Source organism: Citrus sinensis, chromosome 1 (assembly GCF_022201045.2).
Source record: "Citrus sinensis cultivar Valencia sweet orange chromosome 1, DVS_A1.0, whole genome shotgun sequence".
Lineage (NCBI taxonomy): Eukaryota > Viridiplantae > Streptophyta > Magnoliopsida > Sapindales > Rutaceae > Citrus > Citrus sinensis.
Window position 1 is genome coordinate 1,471,153 of NC_068556.1, and position 27,175 is coordinate 1,498,327.

Consider the following 27,175-nt stretch of genomic DNA (forward strand, 5'->3'; position numbering starts at 1 on the left):
ATTTTTTAAAGATTGACAAAGATCTAATGAAATCCTCCCCCTAGGTTGTTATGCCACAAATAAGATGTTCAATATTTGGCACATAACCCGTCAAATCTGCCTTTAAATAATTTTAAAAAATTATTTCAATTTCTCATAATGTTAAAAAATAAATAAAATGATTTAATTTTACAATGTGACTAATAAACGGTTCTTATAGTATCGGAGGCTTTTTTTTCTTTTTCTTTTTTTTGGGAAAAGGTATCGGAGACGTTAATACACTGTTAGTTATACATTTTATAGAAATGACAAAGTACCAAACAATCCCATACCAGAGAATTGCTATCTTCGATCTGCGGCCAAGATTGAAGTCCTACACAAGATATCATAGGAAGAGATGCAGAGATACCTAGTACCTGTGAGAGAGGGAAATACACAGTGGCCCCACAAAGTGGCCAACCTTGACTGTAGAGTCCCTTCAAAATTTAAAGTAAAAATAAAATTATATAAATGGTACATAGTGTGTGCATTATAAGCAGCACGACTTGTATCTTTCACCATTCACCAGCCAAAAGAATCAAACCCACCACCACTGCTACAAATCAATGCTACCGCACTGCACCAAAAGAGAAAATTTTCAGTTCAAAAGGTGCAATAATTCTGATCCGTGCAGTGAGCTTTCCGTACGCGTTGCTCTTGATTCTTTTCGCCATTGCTTTTTGCCTTCTGTTAAGAGATTTTTGTATCTGTGATTTTCAGGCCATGTCTTCTCTCATCAACAAGCAGCTCGTGTTCATCATCTTACAATTTCTCAAAGAGAAAAATATGATAGCTCTCTTGAGATCTCGTTCGAATTCTAAACGTTTTATTTGATTTATATATAATTTATTCTTCATCGTTTATTGTGTAGCCTCGAGCGTGAATCGGGTTTGCTCTTCGACATGAAACATTTTGAGGACATGGTGCTTGCTGGGAAGCTTGATGAAGCAGAGAAATACCTCTCTGGTTTTACTCAAGTTCATGAGAACATGCTGTCAACCAAAACCTATTTTGAACTTAGAAGGCAGAAATTTCTTGAAGCCTTGGACAAGTAATTAATTAAATTCTCTAGTTAATGATTTTTAATTATTACAACCCTTTTTTTTTTTAACCCCGTCAAACTTACTTTCATTTGTTTAATAAGTATATTTATTATTATTATTTCGTATTGATATATAGGCATGAACGAGTCAAGGCTTTGGACATCCTCATGAAAGATATCAAAGCTTTCTCCACATATAATGAAGAAGTTTTCAAGGAGGCCAGTCTTCTGCTGCCATTGGAGAATTTTAGGTATAGATCTTATATTCGTATAGAATAACACTTTCGTCTCATGTATATGTGTGTGTGTGTGTGTGTGTATATATATATATATATATATTATCTCTCAAGTTTTTTATTTTTATTTTTATTATAAAATTTTAATACCTCATAATATAATTACAATGTAGCGTCAATTTTTTTTTTTTTAAATGCAGCTGTTAATGGATCATTGTAAGTGAAGTTTTAGAAATTAAATATAAGAAACACAAATGATAAAATAAATTTTATGAGAGATGAAAGTCTCATTCTTCCAATTCTGTAATCATTTTCTCGTATAGACTTTCGCATGTACATATAATTGCTAAGAACTATGTACAAGTCCACAATAATATATGTGTATATATATATATATATGTGTGTGTGTGTGTGTGTGTGTGTGTGTGTATGTATGTATGTATATATAAAATGAATTTTTTTTGTTAATAAATAATGTTTTAACTTCAACTATAATTAATGACTGAAAAAATGCAGTTATATACAACTCATATATGGGTTTCATTAATTTTGAGTTCATTGGCAATTTTTTTTATAGGCAACACGAATCACTTGCCAGGTATGGTGACCCAAAGACTGAAAGAAGAAATGTAGTGAGAGGATTAAAGCAATGCATCCAGGAAAATCCAGCGTTCAGTGGCAAATTGCTGTTCCCAATTACCAGCACTTCGTGCTTGCAGCGCCTCTTTATGTATGCAAGAGCTGCAGCTTCTTCTTCTGCTGCTGCCAATGGCAAGGCCAAATCCATAGCCTTTCTTTAATTAGGAACAATCCCCTGGCTACAGTTTCTTCAATATATCTAATTTTGCTACATTTTCGCATCACCATATAGCTAGAATAAATTTTACCCTCTGTTGTCTTAAGGTATTGTTTGTTTTTTTTTTACTGCTAAGATGATGGATTCAATTTGGATATCTTGCATTTCTGCTTTTTTTTTTTTTTAAACTATTCCTTATTAATAGATAGATTTGGCTCCTTATTGACCATAGCATAAAACAACATACAAATAGTAAATTATAGGAGGCTAAACAGTAAAACTTGCATGCAAAATTAGCAGTACAACCCTTTGTCTTCTTGTCTATAAGTTTTTGGTCTAGTGGGCTCGGCCCTCTAGCCTGAACACTGCATGGCCGCTGCTCATTCAATCAACCTCTACTTGCACGTCAATAATTTTATACAAAGTATAAATAATAATAATAATATGACATCAATCAACAACATCTACTCTTTAATTTTACTTTTTATATCATTATTAATGAGAAAATTATTTTATCACTGGTCAATTAAGTGACTCATCAAATTACATAATATGAATGAAATACTCATCAGATACCATGTAAATCTCATCAAATTCATTTTCGAGTGATAAGAGTGCAGTGTTTACCTCGTGAATATGATACAAGAAAGTATTAAGAAAAAAATATGTTACATTTCAAATTTTTATTAAATTATTTGAAACTTCTACGTTTAGATTTAAAATCTTCTCTACGATGTTCAAGCCCTTGCGTGTGCAATTTGTGGGAGAATACAAATTTCAACAATTTGAAAACAGTTGCATTTTAGTGGGTGGTTTTAGAGATAGTTACGTCCACTTTTGGTAATAATAACGTAAGGCTACGTTTGGAAGTCAAGATTGGATTGGATTAACTTTTAGGATTAAATTAGATTGGATTAAATTGAATTATGTATAATACTATCTTTTGTTTGGTACAATATTAAACAAAACTATGCTAATTTAATTTAATAAACTTAAATAACTATTAAAATAATATTATTTTAAATTATATTGATTTAATATTTAATACTAGTTTAAATAAATTAATGAATAAAATTTTGATATTCTATATAAAAAGAAAATTACAAGTTAAAAAATTATAAAATTAACTTCTACGTTTAATTTTTATTAAAATATTGGGTTAAATGAAAAATAAAAGAGTGATAAAGAGAATACAAATTCTTCATTTAATTTTATCTCATCTAAACCCATATAAATATAAGGATTAGTAATCCCAATTTTTTGGACTATATTTTAATCTATCCTATTAGTTTATAACAACCAAAAATACCTTAAAATTAGATTATTTTATTAATTATAAAATTTAATCCAATTCCATAGTTTATAGAAGCTCCCAAACATAGCTTTAGGAACTTGTTATCTTACGGCGGCTGCTGTAAGGGAGCCCTCGCCAGTCGCCATTACGTAAATGTCACTTCTAAAAAAAAAAAGAAAGAAGGAAAACGTACGGTAAATATAAAAAATATGGACCTGTCTATGGTACAGATTCTGTACCTAACATCTCCCGTCATCCCACCGTCCCATTTTCTATGGTTTAATTTCTCACTCCACATCCAAGCTCATCCAACGGCTGATGCTGCAGTCTGTAGCTTACAGATTCTGTAAGCTAGTCGAGTCCCAAAAATATTCAAAATCAAATAATAGAGAGACGCATGAGTGGACCCCACCGGTGAGCCCCAGCTAAAGCTAATGTTCTTATATAAGCCAGTTGACTTATAACCCGCTGGCTTATCAAAAGATGACAAGCAAAGAAGATATTATCTGGTACACCCCGCCACTGTTATAGGTCAGTCGCCCCGATCCCCTCCACTTCACGGCTCTCTCAGTCTCACGGTGCCACCATTTAGCCTCTATGAGTTCAGAGAGAGAAAGTGAAAGTTTTCAGATAAAAAGAGAGAAACACAACCACTAAACATTAAAAAAAGAAAAAGAAAAATCATAGTTAGCTCGCTCTCTTTGTTTACTTTTTCAGGTGAGCCTTTTCTCCGTTACTTTTAATGTTTTTTTAAGAAAAAGAAAGAAATAAATTTATTGATAATTTTTGGTTTCATCTATGCTAACTTAAGCTGTAAGTACAGGTTTCTCCCTTGGCCAAAATCAAGTATTATGATTTTTTTTAATCTTTTAAGCTCGAATTTCTGTACTTTTTCAATTCTTTATTTTATTTGTGAAATGTCTAATCTTGGTGTAGCTGCTTTCTCGTGATTCTTTCTTGATCTGTGCGATTATCTTTGACGGTGGCTTGTTTCTGTTTGCGTTGTTGAAGACGGCTGTCTAATTTTGTTGTTTTGAGGCGTTTTCTTGTTTGTTTGTTTAGGATTCCTTTTGATGGATCAAAGCCCTAACCCTTTATTTTGTTTAGTTGCCGAGAATATGGAGGAAACAAGGAAGTGAAATTTTTTCCTCAGGTTTCAAATTCATGAATTATTGTTTTAATTAGAGGAATGGATTTACAACTGTCAGAGCTGCTTGATTGTGGTTATTTTGTGTCTGTGTGTGTTTGTGGTTGTGTTTGGTTGCTGAGAAAATGTACGGAAAGAAAAGATTTTTGTCTATAGTTTCTTGTCAATATCCCAGAGTTGCTTCTATATTTTAAGTATTTTGAAGAAAACAGCAGAAACTAAGTGCAGTTTTTATGAAAAAATTGAGAGGAGAAATGCAAATTTAGATTTTGCTGTGTTATGTTACTCTTTTGAGAAAGAAAAAAGTAATGATTTGCCTGACCAATTGAGCCTCAGAGTTATATTGGGCTTCATTTTTTTTTTTGTTTTTTTTGTTTTAGGTATAAGTTATTTTGTTTATCGGTTTCCCAAATTTGGTTTCATTTATAGGTGTTGGAGACTAGAAAGGACTACCGTGGAGATGTCTAAGCTCAATAAAGACCTTGTTTTCTTAATCTTACAGTTCCTTAATGAGGAAGGTTTTACAGAAAGTGCTCACATGTACATCTCTCTCTCTCTTTCTCTATCTGGCCCTCTCAACTTGATTATATCAGATTTAATCATTCATTTAGTTGATTATGCATAGGCTTGAGCGTGAAAGCAGATTTTACTTTGACATGAAGTTTTTTGAGGACATGATACTTGATGGGAAATGGGAAGATGTTGAGCAGTATCTTTCTAGTTTCACAAAGGTAGATGATAATAGGTACTCAACTAAGATCTACTTTGAGATCAGGAAGCAGAATTTCTTTGAGGCATTGGACGGGTAAATTTAGTCTGCTTTGTATTTCTTTTTCACTTTTATAGATCTCAAATTATCATTCTTGTGCAGAATTTTGTTGCTAGCCTTGTTTTTTTCTCTTTTAAGTAATGTTTGGTTATTTTACAGCCATGACATTGCAAAGGCTTTAAATATCCTGAAGAAGGATTTAAAAGATTTTGCTCCTGGTAATGAAGAGCTGTTTAAAGAACTGGCTCAGCTTTTGACATTGGATGATATAAGGTATCAAGTTTATACCGGTTTCTTAATTTCAGAAATATATAAGGTATCAATTTTATAGCTGTTCCTTAATTCAATTTTGTAACCGTACAACATAAGATGAGCTCTCTCTTGTGTGTTTGAAAGGGACCATGAGTTGCTCTCAAAGTACTACGGAGATGCATTGTCTGCAAGGAAAAATATGATGCTTGAACTCAAACAAATAATTGAGGCAAATCCCATTTTACAGGGCAAATTGAAATTTCCTAGCATTAAAAGACAAAGGCTCCGACGTCTCATTAACCAAAGGTAATAACTTCAGTTTTTTGTCTTCAGACTCCACATCTGATGTCACATATTTTGCTTGGATGAAAACTTGATTTGTGCTAAATGTTCCACTTTACGGACATGATTCTGTTAAATTATATGCTGTAGCTTCGGCATCTTGGATGGTTTTCATTAATTTCAGACATACAAGTCAGACATTAAGAGAGAACTGAATTAATCTTGTGTGACAGCCTGAACTGGCAGCATGTGCATTGCGCAAATCCTCAGCCAAATCCTGATATAAACACCCTTTTTGTGGACCATGTTTGTCAACTGCAAGAAACTGATTTCTCAGGCCAGTCAAGTGAGAGTAATGCACTGGTAAGCTTAACTATTGGTTCTGCTACAGCTCTTGTCCAAACATGTTAATTCTGTATTTTTTAGACCTGTTTGACATTTTTTTTTCCATTTTTTCATTGTCAGCCTCCTCAAACCACACAATCCCCTAGCAGTTGGAATTTTAGTTCATCTATGCTAACTGATTCTGCTGTTTCCTTTGTCGCTTTGTCTCTTAGTGATCCAACAAACAAAGGTGGTGGTGTTATTGTTATTTTTATTTTGTTCAAGGTCTATGGTTTAAGCTCATCTTTTGCAATCATTTTTTATCTTAGTAGCCGTAACTATGGATCGCCCAGAGGATTCTGATATTTTGTCTGAGAAAAGCCCTGTCAGGATTTTGAATGAGGTAAAGCAAGGTTAAATTTTGCTGCATCATCCCAAAATTAAGAGATTTATTTATTTTTTGGTAGCCATGATTATTCACTTGTTTGTGTAGCAAGCATCAACAGTTACATATCCTGGTGTAAGTCTCAAAAACATTCCTGATTACTCACCTAAGAGCTCCTTGAAGAAGGAAATGTTTCAGTCTTTTGGAGAAACCAGCGTCTCTGATTTTCCCAAGACAGTTGCACAGACACTGATTGAGGGATCATCATCTCCAATGAGCATGGATTTTCATCCTGTTCAGCATACTCTTCTTCTAGGTTCCCCATACAAAATTTGTTTAGTACTTCTCAATTTATGGTGTGATTATTCAACATTTCTTTCTTAACTTGTTCGCTCAACAATGTTGCTGGTGTAATCCTTAGTTGGAACCAATGTGGGGGACACAGGATTGTGGGATGTTAATTCTGGCCAAAAGTTGTTTATCAGAAATTTTAAGGTTTGGGATATTGGAGCATGCTCGATGTTGTTCAAGGTCTGTCTCCTCCTCACCAAAACCACGTAACATCTAGCTAAGAATGGTGTTGAATTCTTGAAATCTTAATCAATTGTAAATATATGCAGACTGCTCTGGTTAGAGATCCAGGTGTTTCTGTTAATCGCGTCGTTTGGAGTCCAGATGGTTCTTTATTAGGCAAGTACAAAAAATTGGGATCAGTTGAGTGGAAAATGTAGCTAGTAATTTGATTGGATTTTTATGTTCTTCTTGTGAACAGGGGTAGCATATTCAAAACATATTGTCCAGTTATATGCTTACCATGGTGGTAGTGATGCTAGGCAGCAACTGGAGGTAGCTTTAATGCCCAAACTATCAGTAGTACCATTTTTTACTTTGCTATTGAACTGCAAATTTTGATTTTTTTTCTTCCTTCTATTTAGATTGATGCGCACGTTGGTAACGTCAATGATCTTGCATTCTCGGCCCCTTGTAAGCAAATTTCGGTTATAACATGTGGAGATGACAAGACAATTAAGGTTATGCTCTCTCCACAACTACCAGGGGTTCTGCAATTTTCTTTAGTGTCTGACCATTCTGTTTGCCTTTGGGTTACTCATTTCTCTGTCTAGTAATAATATATCACTCCAAGGTTTGCTCTTACTTTTCTTTATTTCTTACTTAAAGAAAAGGAGACAATTAAGGTTGCTTTTACCTTTGACATTGGATAATAATTTTTGAAGTCATAGAGAAAGTGACATTGTGTTTACTCTTTGATTGTGTTAAAGGTGTGGGATGCAGTTACTGGTTCCAGAACATATAGCTTTGAAGGTCATGGTGCTCCTGTTTATTCTCTCTGCCCTCATGCTAAGGAAAACATTCATGTACGGGCATCTCTTGATTATACTCATTACTGATTGTGGTGATGTTCATGATTCTGGGAATTTTTATATTTAATGTAACGTAAGTTCATGTATCGTTTTGTGTCATAGTTTATCTTCTCAATATCCGTGGATGGCAAGATAAAAGCATGGTTGTATGACAGTTTAGGAGCTAGGGTTGATTATGATGCTCCTGGTCTTGGCTGCACGAGGATGGCTTACAGTGCTAATGGCCGAAGGTTTTTTATTGCTTGGACTGGGCTTTCATACTTTGATCTTTGATCTTTTGTATATTTTGTATGTGATTAGAATCTATACCTAAAAACTTTTTTCAGGCTCTTTTCATGTGGGACTTCTAAAGAAGGAGAGTCATTTCTTGTTGAATGGAATGAAAGTGAAGGTGCTATAAAGAGAACCTACCAAGGGTTGCAGTTGCAGCATAATTCTGTGTCTGTAGTGCATTTTGATACAGCCAAGGACCAGATTTTGGCTGCTGGAGATGATCATGTCATTAAAATTTGGGATATGAACAAGGTTCAGCTCTTGACAACCATTGATGCTGGTGGGGGATTACCAGTAAGTTGTTGTTTAGCGCACATACGTTGTTGATGAGATGAGTGTTAATTCTTCTATTCTGTGGTTCAACAAGGAATTTTAATTGAGTTTTAGTTCATAAGTATAAAATGGTGCCTTAAATTGCATTTCTAATCTTTTCGGTCTCAAAGGAAAACCCACGCATTTGCTTCAACAAGAATGGAACACTGTTGGCTGTCATTGCAAATGAAAACAGAATAAAGATATTGGAAACGCCTGAAAGTAATTCTGTTGATGCTGCTGGAGTTCTTTCTGATAATTTGAGGAAGGTTAGCATATTAAGCATTCTCTTGTTGTTTTCCATTGAATATTCATCCATTCTGATACATTTTATATCATGCAGCTTTCAGTCAATCCTATTTCAACTGTAACTGGTGCTGGAATTGCCAATGGAAGTGTTTCAGTGGTGAGTCAGTTCAGCAGTTTTCTGAGTCATGTTTCTATTTCACCTGTCACATTGCAAGAGTTCAGTTGGAACTCAAGTCTTTCCATCTTTTGCAAACCTGAGTAAGACTTATGTCTTAGAGATACTAGTTCTGAAGTTATTCATTATAACATTGGCTGCTGTAGAATGAGGATCCAAAGGATGTGAAACCAGAAATTTCTGTTGAAGCTGAAAACAAATCAGAGGTTGAGAAGCCCTTATTTGCAAGACCTTCAGAGTGCCAGTCGTTGCTGCTCCCCTCTAAAGTTAAAGCAAACAAGGTTATGTAGCTTCAATTTTCATATATTGTCTTTGATTTTTATAATATCTTCTGGTGTGGTATATTTATCAGGCTTTATAAATCTGCATTTTAACAGAGCCACTTACAATGTGATAGAATGGTGCAATACAAGCTGAATGCTATACATGCTAGTAAATAAGAACTGAGTAAATGACATATTAGAAATTTTCTTTTGCAACTGTTGTACGCTTCCTTGAAGTTTTTGTAGATTGAGTTTCCTGTTGCTTGCTAGTATACAAATACACTTGTCACTGTTCTAATCACAGAGATTCTTTATAGTTGATTCAACTGTTCTATGTTCCTCTAATCAGCTATCCATGAGTAGAACCTTATTTCTAGTTAACTTTTCTTCCGAACTTCTAAATTTGTAAAGAATGATTACATTATCAAACCCACAAATGTCAGAGGAACTTTAAGTAGCAAAGGCTCAAGGATACAAAACCACCTAAAACATATCAATAATTGGGTTTCAAGTTGAAGGAAATGAAATAAAAGTTTCTCATAGTTTTCCTTCTTGCAACTGCAGATATCAAGACTAACCTACAACAATGGAGGTCAAGCCATTTTTGCATTAGCATCAAATGGCGTTCATCTAATGTGGAGATGGCCAAGGAATGACCTGACTTTGAGCACTGAGGTGAAAAGGAGTCGATCAATAGTTGTTCCTTTTATCATTTTGAATTTCATATGGTTCGTATTATCGTCAGCATGATATGTTAATTATAGGCAACTACCAAGGTTCCTCCTCGCTTGTATCAACCAAGGCACGGCCCACAGTTTATGGTGAATGACACTACAGATAGCAATTCTCAAGAGGCTGTGCCTTGTTTTGCTTTGTCCAAGAATGATGCGTATCTCTTTTCAGCTTCGGGAGGGGTGATTTCCCTGTACATTGTGATGACATTTAAGGTAAGCTCAAGAAATATGTGAATTACAACCACTGTTCAAAATTTTGTAATGTTGAATCATACCTGGTTAACTTCGGATGATTTTCTTTATCCACGATCGAATAATCATGCCAAGCTATTATCATAATCTGAACTTTCTTTTTCTTAGTGAACGACAACCACCGTTCAAAATTTTGTTATGTCCAATCACACACTATTAACCATGGATGATTTTCTTTATCTACGATCGAATAATCATGCCAAACTATTATCACAATCTCAGTTTTCTTTTTCTAAGTATGAATAAGATAAAAACATGTGTTTGCTTTGAAGTTGAAAACTTGCATTACTACTATCATGCAAGATAATTCTTGATTTCTCTTTCCTTCCATAGCTTGTAAAAATGCTTGAAGCAGGTGGTTTGCTTACTTTCCACTTGTCTGTTTCAGTGAAATAGAAAATCTTATATTCTAGTACCCTGAGAAAATCTAAAATCCAAAATCAAGGTTCTTCTGTGTCATTGTTTACAATTACGTTTGGATCCAACTGACTGTTCTCCAACTTCGGTGGCTGTGCATAGACAATTTTGACCATTATGCCTCCATCACCAACAGCAACAAGTCTTGCATTCAACCCCCATGACAACAATGTAATTGCCATTGGCATGGACGATTCCACAATTCTAATATATAATGCCCGGTCTTCTGAGGTATCTCTTCCCCCTAAATTTTGCACACTTCAAGCCTACATTTCGAGAATCGTAGTTAATGTTTCTCATTAAATTTACTGACGCAGGTCATAAGCAAGCTTGAGGGGCATTCTAAAAGAGTCACTGGCCTTGTCTTCTCTGATGCTCTGAATATACTTGTTTCTTCTGGAGGTGATGCTCAGGTTAGTGTTCGATATTCCCTAGCATGCATACACTCGACGGCAATTAGACATCATATGCATGACATTTTTTGTATATCCATTGGTGATTGAAAGTTTCATTACCACTCATGTTTTCATTTTCTTCTGCAGATTTTTGTGTGGGATGTTGATGGATGGGGAATACAGACGTGCAGATCCTTGCAGACTCCTGATGGGGTGATGACACTAGCACCATCTGAAACACACATCCAGTTTCATAAGGACCAGACACGCTTCCTTCTTGTACATGAAACTCATCTAGCAATATATGAAGCGGAGGAACTAACTTGTCTGAAGCAGGTTTGTTGTGCACTTCTTCTCTATGTTGTTTTTGTATGAGTGGGAATGGTCTTGGTTGCAGGCTCTTTCATGCTCATAACTAGAAACATGTTCTGTTTTCTGCTCACAGTGGTTTCCAATAAGTTCTGTTCCTATCTCCCAAGCAACATTCTCATGCGATTGTCGGATGGTGTTCACCAGCTTTGTGGATGGAACATTGTCCATACATGAAGCTTCAAATCTTGAAGTACAGTGCCGGATATTATCCACTGCATACCTTCGTCCTACTACTAGGTACTCGCTTTGTGCAGTAAAATTGATTGTATTGTCTGATTATTATTCCATTTGAAAATACATTTCTGCAATATTGGATCATTCAATTGATCCTATATGTTGGTGTTTAGCCATGACAAAATCTTGTGTTTCTGTTACTGCAGCTGTCTCCATGTATACCCGCATGCAATAGCTGCACATCCACTGAAACCAACTCAGTTTGCAGTGGGACTAACGAATGGAGAAGTCTACGTCATTGAACCTAATGAACCTGGTGATACATGGGCCGTGCTGCCACCAGATGAAATTGTCGGTGATCAACCTACCTCTACATCTGAAGGTGACAGGGCTATGGATGGTTGAATACCAAAGCAATAAACTAGGCTTGAGCCGCGTATGTGTATAAAGTGAATGCTAAAGGCATAGACCTAAACTTAACTGGTGAGTATGATCCCCCAATAAAAAAAAACAGAATACTGCAGTATTCAATATTTTGATGTGATATGTATATTTTTTTATTTGGAATGTGTCTGCGTTGCCTTCCATTTCTTTTGGCCGTCACTGAAATAGTATAAACTAAAATATGAAGATGCTGATAATTATTCTAATATGCTTATGCTGATTCTGGGTACAAGTGTTTTGTGTTGGCAAGTTGCTCCATAAAGTAGTCAATTCAATACAACGTCCTGTCTTTCGCCATTGTCTCATTTTGTAAATTCAAGGGAAGCAAGAAGAAAATAAAAGGAGAAAAAAAAAAGTGATTATTAATCCCGGTTGGAAGTTATGAGGTAACTTAAATTAACCACCAAACTGTAAGTAGTGACTCAAATGGAAAATCAATTAAACTACTTTTTGAGTATCTGATAACATCTCCAGGTTTAATATAAAATCATATCATAATATAATTTAGACGGTGTCCATTCTTGTTGGAACAAACTTACATATTAATAAGGCAAACACTATCTTATAATCAATATATGGTACATCCCTCACTCATAAACAGTATATAAATAGGTTTCTCTCAGTGTTCATGTGACATTAATTATAAAGTAGTGGGATCCTATTAATAAATGAATTCACCCTCCACAGTCCACACTCCCCCTGCTCAAAGGGTAATTTTTAAAAACCTCCTCTGAGGTTTGAGTTTGTTGCAAGTAGATGACGAGAATTTGTTTATTTGTAAAAAAATCCATACTGTCAGTTAACTTTAACATTGACCGTTAGTTGACTGTGCAAAGACAATATTACCCCTAACAACAGTTTGTAGACGGAAATAACTAAAAAAAAAATTAAAATTGTTGGCTATTTTACCATCTTGAAATTATTGATATTTTCTTAAAGTTCCTAGATAAAATTAAAAATTTAAAAAATCCTCTTTAAATTATTGATATTTTCTTAAAGTTCCTACAAAAAAGATAAAATTAAAAACTTGAAAATGAAATAGTTATAATCTTTATTTATGATATTGTAAATCTTTGGAATTGACAAGGATAAAATTGTCAAAAAAATAGGATTTGTGCTTTTCGCGCCAATAATTTTAAATTTTTTTTAGTTATTTCCGTCTACAAACTGTTGTTAAGGGTAATATTATCTTTACACAGTTAACTAACGGTCAATATTAAAGCTAACTGATGGTAGGAGATTTTTTACAAATAAATAAATTCTCGCCATCTACTTACAACAAATCCAAACTTCAGGGGAGATTTTTTAAAATTACCCCCTCAAGTCATTGAAAAGGTCTCAGCAAAAGTAAAAGTGAAAAAAAAAAATGCCCTGCCCAGGTGGCCCATTAAAAAAATATAACGTGAAAAAGGGATAAACTTTCGGAGCTGGGATAAAAAATAAAAAATAAAAATTGCGATTTTTGTTATGGGCCAGAGAGGTTCCCCTCCCCGCCAGGCAGCCGACCGCCATCAACATCAGAGCGCGCGTTCTTGCACGCGCATCGCCCCGAAAGTGGTGCTTACCATTTCGCTCGAATCGTTGACCAAAATTTGAGAAGACCGAAAAACGAAACCCTAGAATGCGCAGCAAACCAGAAATGTCTGTCTGTCCTTGACATTTCTCCTCTGTTACAGAATCCCATTTCACATTCTCTCTCCTTAATCCTCTCGCAGAATAAAAGTAATTTTTTTGTGTTTTTTTTTAATTTTCGTTGAGAATCAAAATTAAGCGGGAGATTTGAATTAATTATCGGTCATGGGAAAACCAACTGGGAAGAAGAAGAATATCCAAGGGGCCGCGGCGGGTGACACGAAAGGTAAGCAATCAATCAAAACCACATCCGATCGAGGAAGCTCAAAGGCGTTTGATGAAGACACGGCGATGTTCATAAGCATGTCGCAAGAGCTTAAAGAAGAAGGTAACAAACTTTTTCAAAAACGTGACCATGAAGGTGCTATGTTAAAGTACGAAAAAGCCCTTAAGCTATTGCCTAAGAATCACATAGATGTTGCTTATTTGAGAAGTAATATGGCTGGTTGTTATATGCAAATGGGGCTTGGCGAATTCCCGCGAGCAATTAATGAGTGCAATTTGGCTTTAGAAGTGTCTTCTAAATATAGCAAAGCTTTGTTGAAGAGAGCTCAATGTTATAAAGCTTTGAATCGATTGGATTTTGCATTTAGGGATGTTAATAATGTGTTGAGCATGGAACCAAATAATTCATCAGCTTTAGAGGTTTTAGAGAGTGTGAAACAGAGTATGATTGAGAAGGGGATTGATATTGATGAAAAAATGAAAGAATTTGGTTTGGATAGTAGTGGCGAGGCACATGGTGCGCTGCGTTTTCGGAAACTGGTGAAAGAGAAAGTTAAAAAGAAGAAAAAGAATGGTAAAGAGGAAGAGAAGAAAGCAGAAGATGAGGTTGTTCTGGAGGAGAACGTGAGTGATGTTAAGGATAAAGAAGTGGTTACTAAGATTGTTGAGGAAGAGAAAGAGGTTACAGACGTTGTTAATGAGGAAGAAAAAGTGGTTACAAAGACAGTGAAGTTGGTGTTTGGGGACGACATAAGGTGGGCACAGTTGCCAGTCAATTGTAGTATTAGGCTGGTGAGGGATATTGTTCGGGATAGGTTTCCAAGCTTAAAGGGTGTTCTTGTGAAGTATAAGGATCAGGAGGGTGATTTGGTTACAATCACTACAACAGACGAGCTGAGGTTTGTTGAAATGCTGTTCAATTCACAGAGCTTCCTTAGATTGTATATTGCTGAAGTTAGTCCTGATCAGGAACCAGCTTATGATGGAATTGGCAGTCAGGATGAGAAGCATAAGCTTGAAGAGGAACCGAGGAATATTGTTGAGAATGGAAAGGTGGGGAAAGTTGTAGAAATTGAACCGCAACCAACCTGTATTGAAGATTGGATCATTGAGTTTGCCCAATTGTTTAAAAATCATGTGGGATTTGATTCTGATTCCTTCTTAAATCTTCATGAACTTGGGATGAAGTTATACTCTGAGGCAATGGAGGATACAGTAACTAGTGAAGAAGCCCAGGAACTTTTTGAAATGGCTGCAGATAACTTCCAAGAGATGGCGGCTCTGGCAGTGTTCAACTGGGGAAATATTCACTTGTCCAGGGCGAGGAAGCGAATCTTCTTCCCAGAAGATGGTTTGCGAGAATCCATTCTTGCCCAGGTTACGGTTGCGCATGAGTGGGCTAAGAAAGAGTATGCTATGGCAGGAATGAGATATCAAGAAGCCCTGAAGATCAAACAAGATTTCTATGAAGGTCTTCTTGCACTTGGGCAACAACAGTTCGAGCAAGCAAAGCTTTGTTGGTACTATGCAATTGGGAACAAGATTGATTTAGAGAGCGGGCCTGCTGAGGAGGTCCTGGAGCTTTATAACAAAGCCGAGGATAGCATGGAGAAGGGCGTGCAGATGTGGGAGGAGATGGAGGAGCAGCGTCTGAATGGTCTTTCCAAATATGATAAATACAAAGCTCAGTTGCAAAAAATGGGGTTAGATGGGTTGTTTAAAGACACATCTCCAGAAGAATCTGCAGAGCAGGCTGCAAACATGAGTTCACAGATATATCTCTTGTGGGGTACCTTATTGTATGAGCGGTCAGTCGTTGAGTATAAGCTAGAGCTACCTACTTGGGAGGAATGTTTGGAAGTTGCGGTTGAGAAGTTTGAACTTGCTGGGGCTTCACCGACAGATATAGCTGTCATGATAAAGAATCATTGTTCAAATGAAACTGCACTGGAAGGTACTATAAATGTTTCTGCATACATGATGCTTATTGAAATTTTCTTAGATTCATCCTCAAGAAATATATTTCACTATGCAAAATGTGCAGGTTTTGGCTTTAAAATTGACGAGATAGTACAGGCGTGGAATGAGATGTATGATGCTAAGAGGTGGCAGATTGGTGTTCCATCTTTCCGCCTAGAACCATTGTTCCGTCGGCGGGTTCCAAAACTTTATCATATCTTGGAGAATCTTTGAAATTACGTTGATGGTTAAGGGCATTGAAGAAATACTTCTCTTTTCTTTGGTTCATATTTCAAGAGCTCGTGTTTAAAATAGGTAATTTCTATTATTACATTACCGTATTATGTGATTTCTTGCCCAACTACTTCTGCTGCTGCTACTGTTACTATTATTATTATTTAAAAGCTTAGGTGAGCAAAATCTCTGTGCTTGAACTTCAAGGTCTTCGGATATTATTCTGGGGTTAAGGTTTTAAAAGCTTATTCTTCGTCCAAATGTGAAGCAACTGTGGAATGGATTTTTTTAGTGTTCCAACATAAATTCATTGCATAAGCATAATTATTTTGGATCAAATTCTTGTTGGCCTTTGGCCTTTGCATGTTCTGGGGGGAACAAATTGTTGGTTGAATTGACGATAGCTTACGACTTTGCAGGAAAAATGGCCGGCCCTAACTGTAAAGCTTGATAATACATGTATATTTGTTTCCTTTGGTTTGTATTCCTCTTCTTGAAGAAATCATGATTTTGTCGGAACGTGAATAATCAAATATATTAACAAGTTGCTTATTACTGCATTTTAGGAAATTGATTGATTTATGATTCAACATTAGCGTTATTATTTGTGTTTAGTTGCTACATGGAATGCTCTTTTGAGTTGCTCTTTCTTCCCTTTTTTTTTCCTCCTTCACTAAATTTAATTCTCTATTCACAATCACTTTCTGGTTTTGTGATTCAATTACATTTGACTCAAGTGTAATGTTTTCCAGGTGTTCGTTTTTTTCCTCTATATGGGGTATGTTTTCCAGCTCGGTGTTCGGGAGCAACGAGCGAAAGTGTCAGGTTTTGATTGAAGTGAGTTTGTGTGTTGGCTAAAAGGCCATTTACATATAATTTTTTATCCCCAATATTTTTTTTTTTTGGGGGCAAATTCTTTCATAGAGAAATTGTGGTGGTTCACAGTTTGAAGTTAGTAGGCATACATGATTTGATTTGTTCGTTATTTATGATATAGATTGTGTCGGCTTTTGCGTAGTTGTAACAATTCACTTTGTTGGGTTCTGCTTCAAGTTCTGCACGGCACGAAACAGAAACAGTGTAGTCTATTCTTTATTTAATAGTTCAATGGGACATCTTGGATTGTAAAGGCTTGGAAATTTTATTTATAGTTTGATTTGTTTTTATTTTGTAAATTGATTCGTGTTTTTTACTCGGTATTTCGCAGTTAGGCTTGAATCTGTATCTTCAACAACAAATTCAAGAATAATGCTACAAATTGCAATTGATGTAGCGTACGCATGCCTTCATACAATTTTTTATTCACTGTATGACAGTAAGAATGTAAGATCGTAAATTAGATTATCAACCCCCTATACAGAAGAGAAATTCAACCGTTGACCTTAAGAATAAAGTGAAAAAGTGCTTAAATTCAAATATATATATATATATAATGTACGTATGTACGTGTGTATGAAGAAAGTGTCTAACATTCAATTAAATAGTGTTAGGCTCTATTTGAAGTTGTTTTTTAAGGGTCAAAAATGATTTTTAAAAATTAAAAATTAATTTTAGTGTTTGATAAATTTTTTAAAAATTATTTTTGGTAAGATAATTCTAGTTTACAGCAAATTAAAAAGTATGGAAGGAGTGACTTTTTAAAATGTGATTTTGAGAATCAGTTCTATACTTAATACAAATTCATTGATATCTTCGTACATATTATAAAAATATAAAATTATCCTTATTAATTAAAAAATAAAATCATTAACTTTAAATATATTATTATTATTATTACTACTACTACCACCACCAATTATATTGAGATAACAATATAAAAATAAAACTAATAATATAAAATATTTATTTTAGTTATCAATTATGATATGTATATTTATAATAAAAAATTATGTAAATAAAATTTATTTAGCATTATGTCAAATTTAATCATTTATATTTTTATAACAGTTTAACAGCTAGAGTTACTAAATACATATGAGTATATGACAACTTCTTTTAATTAATTCTTTTCACAATGATTATTTCTACAGTATACTTAATAGTAATTATTCTAAAAGGTATTACCCCATACTTGCATTTAATGTTGTACAGTCATTAACGATTTTTTTTCTTAACAACATTTTTAATTTTGCAAGGATATAGGTTTTTTTTTTTTTTAGTTTGAAATCGAAATATATCCGAATTTTTTAGAAGTATAAATGAGTTTGAATACAAATGTTTAGATAATATTTTTATTTTTTTAATATTTGAATATAAGTGATATCTTGCGTATTTTTATAAATAAAAAATATATTAAACATAGTTATTTGACATTTATATCATTTTAAATAAATAAAAAAGTTTTATAGTTTAATTAAAAAAAGTATATTTGAGTAGAAATATTACATTTTTTCATTCAAATAAAATTTATAAAAATTTCCTTATTTTATTCAAATATAAATATTTGAAAATCAAACACAAGTTAGTAAGTTAAAAAAAATAAAAATAAACAATCTAATATTAATAAAATTTCAAATTCCATATATTTATGTCTTATAACAAAAAAAAATTCCGAAAAAAAAAATTAATGAACTTACTGGAGTGTGTTTTTTTCCCAAACGAAAAAAAAAAGAAAAAAAAAAGGTTAAATTCTCCTATCTATCCCTACACCAACTTAAGTAATTGGCGGTGGCGCTCTAACACCGGCCCTCAACTTTCTGGACCCTGGCTCACCCATTGGGAAACAAACTATTTTATTACTGAGAGAGGCGGCAACGTGGCAGCATATGCAGAGAGCCAGACCATATGCACAGAGGGCAATGTACACCCGAGTGCACGAAATCCCTTTCTCCGAGTTACTGTACTTTGAAGCTGAATCAAAGTGAGCACTTCTGCTGATATTAATTAATTAATTAATTATTATAAATAGGCAGACACAGTGAGTGAACAACACTCAACTCTCCGTCTCAAAAAATCAAATATTAATTGATTCCCAAATTTCAAATTAAGGGTTCGTAATTTCTCGAAATGGAGAAAATCAGAAGAGCATCACATGCAGGCTCTTGGTACACCGACAATTGTAAGTCTTCATAACGCAGTACTTTAATTTCCAAACAATTTATTTTCTATCTTTAGACTCTGTTTGATTTCGAGGAGACGCTATGATTTTATTTACGTATTGTTGAGGAATTGTAGTTTATAAGTAACACTTGCTCCGGTAACTGACGAAAGGTAGCCTTTTTCCCCCCTTCAATAAAGAAATAAATATTTTATTACATTTTATTTTTAGGAATAGTAGGATGTGATTGTGAAATTTATCCAAATTTGGCTGCTTACAGTTGATTTTTTTTTTAATTTTATTTTAATCTTTATATTTGCTTAGCTAGGGCTTGTTTGTGAATGTTCTACTTTTGCTAAATTTTCAGAAGTACCTGCTAGCAAAAGTGTTTCGAGCAATTCAATCTGAAACATACCTAAATGTCCTCTGTAAATAGTTATGTTTTGATTTTCTATCCCTTTTGTCAGCTAAAAGATTAGCAGAAGAGCTGGATGGCTGGCTCAGAGAAGCTGGGCTGCCTAAATCTCCGGAGGTGAGGGGCGTGATTGCTCCGTAAGTTACTATGAACCCTTATTCTGTTTCTCTTATGCGTCAATGTAGAATGCTCTAACCTTTTCTGTCTTCTTTTGCTGGAATTGGGACTGCAGGCATGCAGGTTATTCGTATTCAGGTCGTGCTGCTGCCTACGCATTTGGAAACATAGACCCAACTAGCATGTGAGTTTTTTTATGGTTCATTTTCCCACCTGCTGTTGACTGTTGTTTGACAAAAGTTTGGTTTTGACTAATCGTCATTGGTTACATATCCTAATATGAAGATGATCATGCTCAAATACTTGTCTGTCAGTTCACCTTCTATTTGCAAAACGATCAATTATTTTAGCTGCTCACTTTGTTGCTAATATGTGCAAAGTTGTAATATTTCAGTTCTCGGGTATTCCTTCTTGGTCCATCTCACCATTATTACACTCCTAAGTGTGCTCTTTCGACAGCAACAGTTTACAAGACTCCCATAGGGGATCTACCTCTTGATTTGGAAGGTATTCCATTTTTTTTTTTTTGGGTGATCTTTCATTCTTTTTAATCTTCTGGAATTCTAATGTAAATGTTAGCTTATGTTATCTGCAGATGCTGCTTGATTTTTCCTTTTTTTTTCTGTTGCTTTCTTTCTGTATGATAGAGGGTTGCATGTGGGTTAGTATAGTGAACTTGGTCTACTTATGTTAGCACCACATTAGGTTTTTTTGCATACAGTGTGTGATTGTTCTTGTTTATGAATATACATTTTCTTTCTGGAATGGTTCTTTCTGGAGAAGAAAAAGGTTTTGTGTTGTTTTAGCTTTCTATCTATCATTTGTACTTTCTAGTTAAGTCTTTTGAACTAAAATGGAGAGATACTTATGTTTGCAATCATCAGTCATCGAGGAGCTAAAAGCTACAGGAAAATTTGAATTGATGGATATTTGCGTAGATGAGGCTGAACATAGCATGGAAATGCACTTGCCATACCTTGCAAAAGTATTTGAGGGGTAAGTTTTATTTTACAGTTTATCTTTTGTCATCTTATTTTGGTATTAACGTAAATGATACTGATATAGGCACCCGATAAAAATTGTGCCCATTCTTGTCGGTGCTGTCAATGCTGAAAATGAAGCAATGTATGGAAGGTTGTTTGCCAAGTATGTAGATGATCCCAGCAATTTCTTCTCCGTGTCCTCAGATTTTTGTCACTGGGGTTCTCGGTATGTTCCACTGAAATGCTTAAAATTTGTTTTCTGTTTTTAACTTGACATTATTTTATTTGCTTTTGCTTTTTGGATGTCCTAATTATAATCCATGTCTTTGAATCTAATGGCTGTTTTTCTCTTTTATTATACCCGGAGACATGCACCTTGCACCCTCATGTAAAATATTTATAAAAATATATAAATTATGGGAAACTTTTTGTAAACCGGAACCGACAACGAGATTGCCTATAACAATGCTTTCCATAGCCTGTCTGAGACTTAATGTGATCATGCAGCCTATATTTGTCTGTATATTTACTTTAAAGGACTTTTGTAAAATGTTAGACTATACCAGACTGGCATGATGTATTAGTTATTCTGCTCTCTCTATCCTCTAGGTATCTTAGAAGTGGTCTGATATACTTAACTGATACTTGGCCTCCTGACAAATTGCTTACAGAATGTATGCATCAATTGTTCATTCAGCCTGTTTCACATATTTCGAGTTGTGTCTTTGGTGTCAGGTTCAATTACATGCACTATGACAAGAAACATGGAGTCATTCACAAATCTATTGAAGCCTTGGACAAAATGGGCATGGATATAATAGAAACTGGAGATCCTGACGCATTCAAAAAGTATTTATTGGAGTATGACAACACAATTTGTGGTCGGCATCCAATTAGTGTTTTTCTCCATGTGAGTGCCTCAAATTGTTTAGAAGATTTGATTAGGGCTTGACGTGGAATCTTTTCTACTTACGCAAATATCCATCTAGCTCCTATTGTCACATTTAACAGACCCATTCATGATATTTCACAACTAGTTGGTCAAATGCATTTTGCTTGTGTTTAACTGAATTACATTTCATTTTCTCAGATGTTGGGGAACTGCTCCACAAAGATAAAAATCAAATTTCTTCGATATGAACAATCAAGCCAATGCAAAACGAAGAGAGATAGTAGTGTAAGTTATGCATCTGCAGCAGCTAAGGTGGATGCTTGAAGCTGTGAGAAATATTATGCTGGATTTACTGGTGTGGGAAACAAATTGTGTACTGTGAATTGAATGTCCCGTTTGACCTGCAATTGCTGGAATCATATCACATCACACTGTGGATTATTTGTACGTTTACACCAATAATGGAAGTTGCAACAATCATGCCATCCTATTTTTATTCTTCATCTGACGATAAGGGTTCTTTTTATCATAGCTCACATTAGGTGACTGCGTGATAGTGGTGCACAGCTCTAATATTTGTGGCCTGGAGAGGAGTGGCCATGACGTCTCTTCAACAATGGGATATTCTCGTTGTTGACGGGAAAGCATATCTAGTGTCTGTATTAAGATTTGGATTATAATTCCTCTATAAAAAAAGACACGAAACCTGTTTTGGTCCTCAAGGGCAAAGAACTAAGCCCATTATTTCATGTTGCATCGCGGATTCAAGTCTTCTAAGGAGACTGGGCAGGGTGTTACACATACGTCGCCACTATTGTGGATTGTAGACAGCAGGCAGCAGCCGCTAGAGGCGTAACTAAAGATTCGGTTGCATTTTACCAGAGAACAATAATGTATAAGCAAACGAACTTTTCTAAGACGTTCCAAGATTTTTCATTAAAGAATATGTACAAATACAATTACTACAGGTTATAATCACTGCTGCTATTCGCCTGAAAGAGGCTAGCAGATGAATTTTCCACAGGCTCAACTCCCTGAAAGATTGCAGAAACATTCTTCAAGGAAACCTTCAGGACAACTCAGTTGCAGATCTTTTATTCCTCCATGGCTTTTGCAATAATTGCCACACTGGTCGACCGCTCCATCTCAGTTCATAAGAATCCCCTAATCATGAATGTCAAAGCCACTGAGTGCAAATTTCCAGAACGATCCACCCGACTATGGGTTAACAGAGAAACTTTCCAATGGAGCTGTTATTTGTGAAGTTCCAGCAGCAATTTAGAAATCCCAATATTCCTGTCTCCACGGGTTGAGCAATATCCCTTTCCCGATTGTGTAATACTCTAACAAACTCCTCTAAGCTTAGATTTCCGTCACGATTTGAGTCAAACACTTGGAAAATGATGTCAATCACGTTGTCAGTGAGTAATATGCCGCAGACCTAATATTTTGCACAGAAAACTTGGTCAATATATTTGTGATGCATGTATCCATTGCTAATTGAACTATTATGTGACAACTAAAACAGATTATTTATCCGTATAAGTAAAGCTCCCCAGCAATATTTTAACTCTAAAAAGCGGCACGTAAATAATTTCGTTAGTTTGCTAAATTTAACACATTCAAAAAGCAATCTGTTATCACATAATGAGGAAGGCAATGAGATATGATCCAGTGTCTTACACGGTATGCAGCTCGTTGGAAGTCATCCCGTGTCAACAAACCATTTACTTTTCCATAACTAAAAAGGGCCAAACAAAATGGCTGCAATTTTCTCCGCAGCTCGGCAAAATTTTTAAATTCTTCAAATGTAATGCGTAAATCACAAAGATGCCGCTCATTCTTTAATTGATCAACCCGATTAAGCAATTTGTTTAAGTGTCCCATATCAGCAGAAGCAACCATGGACAGCGCAAAGTCCTCGGCTGATATGGTTCCCCGTTGCTTGTAGTCATAATGTGCAAACTCCAGTCTCAGCATCTACAAAACAGAATGAAATGTTCTTTCAAATACACACAAGCATCTACATTGATTCGGACCAAGAGAAAGAACTGTCCAAAATCGAGGTCCACAATGTAGCTCAACGTATAATGGCAATCAAATCACACAAGCATAAATATAGCAGAAACAGCAACTAAATTTCATTATAATGTCACGATTTATACTGTTCAAGCAATAGGGAGGAAAAACAGGGAGTGAGTGAAAGGAGGCTTACTTCCTCATACAAATTTCTCATAAATTGGACAAATTTCTCATGTTGGAGCCGTGCTCTTCCATCTTCACCAAAGAAGTATTCCACCAGACCTCCATTTTCCACAGGACCCTTAACATTTAGCCCAGTCCGAAGTCCATCCCTATGGAAAGCCCCTTGTCTGTTATGAGATCTCATCAAAGCCATGACTTGCTTAAATTCTTCCTTACTGATCTCCCTGTGGATGGATGAGAAAAGTCAACTTTGCAGCTCATTGAAGATAAAGGAAGAAAAAGACGGCAAGCAACTGCATTCAACTGTTATAAGGTTGTGATGCAGTCACACAACCACAGCATTTCAACATTAAATTTCCCTCATAACTGTATCATATGACACGGCGGGTTACTCTAGTTATTCAACTAACAAAGGAAGCTATGCATCAATTAATGCAACTACTTATACAAAGGATGACTTCCTAGTATGCTACTTAGTTTCAAAGGAAATCGGCAGATGTCACAGCATCATTGTCAACATGGTCTGAAAGATCTAGAATTTGTAAAAGCATCAATGACCTAGGTTTTAGAATAAATCAAGACCAAATTATGTACTCTGCGATCTCAAATGGTTCTAATTAATACAAGAGGTGAAAAAATAAAGGTGGCATAGGATGAAAAGGATAGATAATTGCAAAAGAAGATAAACCCAAAGAAAATAAGAAGATGGATGGGCCGCACCTTCTACATTGGATTTGACAGAGTTAAAGTTCTCTTCTGTAAAAATAACTAACTAATGAGTTCGATCATGCTAAAAGATATTTATAAAGAACATAGAAACCAAACAAGGGAGTGAAGATAGAAACCAAACAAGGAAGTAAAGAGTCAAAAATCAAGCAACTTTCTACCTTACCAAATCAATTGAAGAAAATGAGGGCCAGCTCACTTAATTGATAACAACTAAAAATCTGCTATCTTATGAGACCATATATGCTAGCAAAAAACATATTTAGAGAACATGAATGTCATTTTGTAATGCAAAACATTGCATGAATACGAACCCATTGTTGTCAATGTCAAACATCTTGAAGGCCACAGAAAAGCTTGATTCCGGAATGCTGAGTAGAGTTACAAAAAAGATATATCTGTTTCAATAAAAAGAAACAAGATCTTTAATCTAAAGAAGAGAAAGTAGGCAAATATTGGGCACCTGAATATTTGTTATAGTAACAACTCACTCTTTGAAAGATATCAATCCATCATTGTTCATATCAAAGAGCATAAAAAATTCTGAAGGAGCACATCTTAACTCCCCAGGCCTCCTTTCCCCTCTCAAATATCCATCTCTGACAAGGTGTGATTCAGAGGGAGGAAATACAGGAACGATGGCTCGCATCAAATCTGCTGGTCTCATGAGCAATTCTCCTTCCGGTGATCGTAAAGACGCAAAGTACTCAAACACCTTCAGGAATTAATACCAAATGTCAAACTCAACGATAATACAGATTGTTTCACTAGTCATATAAACTCCCAAGCAAAAGGCAGAGTTACCATCACCTAAGAGCCTACAGATTTCGATTAATAACCAAGTCTTGTAGATCCACCTGTATCACAAATTCTACAGGCAGTCTCACAACCCACAATCATACAACCTGACCTGAACAATGCAGACAATGACAACAGCGGCGACAACACAATAATCATTTCACAATACTTCAAATAACATAACAATACAGTTTTATAAACACGAACTAACCGTCCGTTTCATCCTTTGTCTTTTCTTTTCTTTTTTTTTTTCGTTTTGCTTCTGATTTTCGCTGGACAGATACAACGAATATGAAATTTCTATTAACAAGATGATAAAAAAATTAAAATTAAAATTACCTTCTCAGGTGGACTCCGCAACCTAATTCGCTTCTCATAGTTAAAGAAAATCTTTCTTCTATATGCCTCTGCAATTATTTGGAATATAATCAACTTTATAAATTGAGACTGTATTTGCTATTTAATCATCTAAAATTCAGAAATTAAATTAAAAATTTTACCTCCGAAGAGAAAGTTAGAGCTGTAATCTGGCAAAGACAATTTGCGAAATAAAGAACTGGAAGAGCTCTGACGATCATCATCATCATCATCGGTGGTGTCATTGGTCAACGTCGACATTGACCAGTCAGCAAAAGACAAAAACGACACTGGAAAGAGGGAAGACTTGGTGGAAATGGAATCAGAATTGGAAGACCAGTAGAGTAACCCTAGGCTGGAGCCAACTACGATCCCCGAGAACCATCTAGCTAGAGAATCGAAAATGCAATCTTTGAGGTGATCGGTGTTGGCGTTTGAGGCCTTGCTGAGCAGAGGCAGTGAGGCGGAGGGAGATTCTGGTGGGGCGGAGAGTTGGCGGGAATGGAGCCGTTGGATTTGAGCCAGCTGGTGGATGGAGGGTGAGGATCTTCGAAGATGAATAGTCATTATGACAAATCGATTATTGAGAATATGGAAAAGCAAAAGATTGGCTAACACAACCCCGGAAAGTAAATAGGACTGGTGAAGTTTTTTATTTTTGTTTTTTTTCCCAGATATAGTTATCTTTCTGAGCGATGTCGTTTCAAATATCCTTAAACGCTGTCGTTTCTTTTTTTTTTTTTAATTTCTCCCAAAAAAGTTATTTTTCTCTGCGATGTCGTTTGAAGAGCAATGTCTTTTTAAGTTCCTTAAAACAGCGTCGTTTCGATGATTCATTTATTTTCCTTTTGGGTCCGAAAATCATTTTCATATCTTTCAAGATTACCTATCTTTATAAATTATTTTTTTAATGTCAATAGGAAATCATAATAAAATTCAATGAGAAATGTAAAGGCGACGCACATACATACATATAATGCTCCAGGGCACATAAATAAGAATAAATCAAAATATTAGAATTCTCTGCTATAGTACAGGAAAAGCTTTCGATAAAATAAACTCTCCTTAGTCTTAAAATAAAAGAGTAGAGAAAATGAGTTAATAGGCGTGTTTCATAAAATAAAAATTTCTGAGTAATTAAAAGGGAGAGAATCATATAATCTTAATCTATACAACTATTGTATTGCGTACAATTACAAGTTTAGAAGCGTATAATGTATATTTGTTCATTAAAAATTAAAAAAAAAAAAGAAAGAAAAAGGAAAACTTAATGCTAAACAAATAGTGAAATGTGGTTGTTTTTAGAGTGATGATACAGTTACAAATTCTTGTATAAACTGATATGATATTAATTCATTAGTTAAATAAAAATATAAAATAATTACGTGGGCCAATAGATATTTAATTTAACCAATGAATTAACACTACATCAATTTGTATAAAATAAATTTATATAAGAATTTATGAAAATATCATTTGAAAAATCATACTGGCGTCTTCAGAATCAATTTTGCATAACACTTGATGTGTCTCGCTAGCTGTCTGTATTACACAAAATTACAGTATGTTTGAAGCTAAACACAAGAGTTGGGCATGATGTGATTGGGA

The 27,175-nt window shown here is 35.0% G+C and overlaps 5 protein-coding genes across 9 annotated transcripts; 4 read left to right on the plus strand and 1 right to left on the minus strand.

The window, feature by feature from the left end:
- The first annotated feature begins 208 nt into the window (after window positions 1-208).
- On the plus strand, window positions 209-2,233 carry LOC102612687 (protein TOPLESS-RELATED PROTEIN 2-like). Of its 3 annotated transcripts, none has more exons than XM_025101390.2 (4): window positions 209-662; window positions 890-1,069; window positions 1,198-1,311; window positions 1,874-2,233. In XM_025101390.2, exons 1-4 carry the CDS (start codon window positions 490-492, stop codon window positions 2,094-2,096), a joined length of 690 nt encoding a protein of 229 aa, XP_024957158.2. In that variant the 5' UTR covers window positions 209-489; the 3' UTR covers window positions 2,097-2,233. The 3 variants fall into 3 exon arrangements, with proteins under 3 accessions (XP_024957158.2, XP_052297259.1, XP_052297255.1); XM_052441299.1 differs by having other exon boundaries at window positions 210-628; window positions 739-1,069; XM_052441295.1 differs by having other exon boundaries at window positions 551-651; window positions 739-1,069.
- A 1,636-nt stretch (window positions 2,234-3,869) lies between these two features.
- LOC102612385 (topless-related protein 1-like) lies at window positions 3,870-12,112 on the plus strand. The gene is made up of 26 exons (XM_006483357.4): window positions 3,870-4,103; window positions 4,963-5,073; window positions 5,159-5,338; window positions 5,462-5,575; window positions 5,699-5,860; window positions 6,070-6,199; window positions 6,302-6,410; window positions 6,490-6,563; window positions 6,654-6,861; window positions 6,967-7,076; window positions 7,166-7,235; window positions 7,318-7,391; window positions 7,481-7,576; window positions 7,826-7,921; window positions 8,030-8,157; window positions 8,254-8,494; window positions 8,644-8,781; window positions 8,856-8,918; window positions 9,083-9,217; window positions 9,764-9,874; window positions 9,964-10,146; window positions 10,705-10,833; window positions 10,920-11,015; window positions 11,145-11,333; window positions 11,443-11,606; window positions 11,750-12,112. The coding sequence occupies exons 2-26, from the start codon at window positions 4,994-4,996 to the stop codon at window positions 11,946-11,948; spliced, it is 3,279 nt and encodes a 1,092-aa protein (XP_006483420.1). The 5' UTR covers window positions 3,870-4,103; window positions 4,963-4,993; the 3' UTR covers window positions 11,949-12,112.
- Window positions 12,113-13,465: 1,353 nt separating this feature from the next.
- Window positions 13,466-17,455, plus strand: LOC102611694 (hypothetical protein). Of its 2 annotated transcripts, XM_015531833.3 has the most exons (4): window positions 13,466-15,798; window positions 15,889-16,118; window positions 16,790-16,874; window positions 17,245-17,455. In XM_015531833.3, the coding sequence occupies exons 1-2, from the start codon at window positions 13,785-13,787 to the stop codon at window positions 16,035-16,037; spliced, it is 2,163 nt and encodes a 720-aa protein (XP_015387319.1). In that variant the 5' UTR covers window positions 13,466-13,784; the 3' UTR covers window positions 16,038-16,118; window positions 16,790-16,874; window positions 17,245-17,455. The 2 variants fall into 2 exon arrangements, with proteins under 2 accessions (XP_015387319.1, XP_006483417.1); XM_006483354.4 differs by lacking the exon at window positions 17,245-17,455 and having other exon boundaries at window positions 16,790-17,229.
- A 1,471-nt stretch (window positions 17,456-18,926) lies between these two features.
- Window positions 18,927-21,971, plus strand: LOC102611101 (uncharacterized). Its single transcript, XM_006483352.4, has 8 exons — window positions 18,927-19,095; window positions 19,542-19,626; window positions 19,722-19,790; window positions 20,001-20,113; window positions 20,491-20,602; window positions 20,672-20,815; window positions 21,325-21,499; window positions 21,680-21,971. The coding sequence occupies exons 1-8, from the start codon at window positions 19,044-19,046 to the stop codon at window positions 21,803-21,805; spliced, it is 876 nt and encodes a 291-aa protein (XP_006483415.1). The 5' UTR covers window positions 18,927-19,043; the 3' UTR covers window positions 21,806-21,971.
- A 404-nt stretch (window positions 21,972-22,375) lies between these two features.
- Window positions 22,376-27,175, minus strand: LOC102611398 (calcium uptake protein, mitochondrial). Of its 2 annotated transcripts, none has more exons than XM_052435954.1 (7): window positions 25,711-27,175; window positions 25,550-25,617; window positions 24,904-25,127; window positions 24,727-24,783; window positions 23,697-23,910; window positions 23,165-23,461; window positions 22,376-22,922 (listed from the first exon to the last, which is right to left on the minus strand). In XM_052435954.1, exons 1-7 carry the CDS (start codon window positions 26,132-26,134, stop codon window positions 22,707-22,709), a joined length of 1,500 nt encoding a protein of 499 aa, XP_052291914.1. In that variant the 5' UTR covers window positions 26,135-27,175; the 3' UTR covers window positions 22,376-22,706. The 2 variants fall into 2 exon arrangements, with proteins under 2 accessions (XP_052291914.1, XP_006483416.1); XM_006483353.4 differs by having other exon boundaries at window positions 24,727-24,810; window positions 25,711-27,173.

Excerpts from the sequence above, each read along its gene's own strand:
- LOC102612687 (XM_025101390.2), top strand. The coding sequence starts at position 490 with ATGGTACATAGTGTGTGCATTATAAGCAGCACGACTTGTATCTTTCAC. Across the intron at positions 663-889 it reads ATCCGTGCAGTGAGCTTTCC|CCTCGAGCGTGAATCGGGTT; the intron begins GTACGCGTTGCT and ends TTTATTGTGTAG. Across the intron at positions 1,070-1,197 it reads TTTCTTGAAGCCTTGGACAA|GCATGAACGAGTCAAGGCTT; the intron begins GTAATTAATTAA and ends ATTGATATATAG.
- LOC102612385 (XM_006483357.4), top strand. The coding sequence starts at position 4,994 with ATGTCTAAGCTCAATAAAGACCTTGTTTTCTTAATCTTACAGTTCCTT. Across the intron at positions 6,564-6,653 it reads CTGTCAGGATTTTGAATGAG|CAAGCATCAACAGTTACATA; the intron begins GTAAAGCAAGGT and ends TTGTTTGTGTAG. Across the intron at positions 10,147-10,704 it reads ACATTGTGATGACATTTAAG|ACAATTTTGACCATTATGCC; the intron begins GTAAGCTCAAGA and ends GGCTGTGCATAG.
- LOC102611694 (XM_015531833.3), top strand. The coding sequence starts at position 13,785 with ATGGGAAAACCAACTGGGAAGAAGAAGAATATCCAAGGGGCCGCGGCG. Across the intron at positions 15,799-15,888 it reads AAATGAAACTGCACTGGAAG|GTTTTGGCTTTAAAATTGAC; the intron begins GTACTATAAATG and ends CAAAATGTGCAG.
- LOC102611101 (XM_006483352.4), top strand. The coding sequence starts at position 19,044 with ATGGAGAAAATCAGAAGAGCATCACATGCAGGCTCTTGGTACACCGAC. Across the intron at positions 19,096-19,541 it reads CTCTTGGTACACCGACAATT|CTAAAAGATTAGCAGAAGAG; the intron begins GTAAGTCTTCAT and ends CCCTTTTGTCAG. Across the intron at positions 21,500-21,679 it reads CAATTAGTGTTTTTCTCCAT|ATGTTGGGGAACTGCTCCAC; the intron begins GTGAGTGCCTCA and ends TCATTTTCTCAG.
- LOC102611398 (XM_006483353.4), bottom strand. The coding sequence starts at position 26,134 with ATGACTATTCATCTTCGAAGATCCTCACCCTCCATCCACCAGCTGGCT. Across the intron at positions 23,462-23,696 it reads TGAGAAATTTGTATGAGGAA|ATGCTGAGACTGGAGTTTGC; the intron begins GTAAGCCTCCTT and ends TCTGTTTTGTAG. Across the intron at positions 22,923-23,164 it reads TCCAACGAGCTGCATACCGT|GTCTGCGGCATATTACTCAC; the intron begins GTAAGACACTGG and ends GCAAAATATTAG.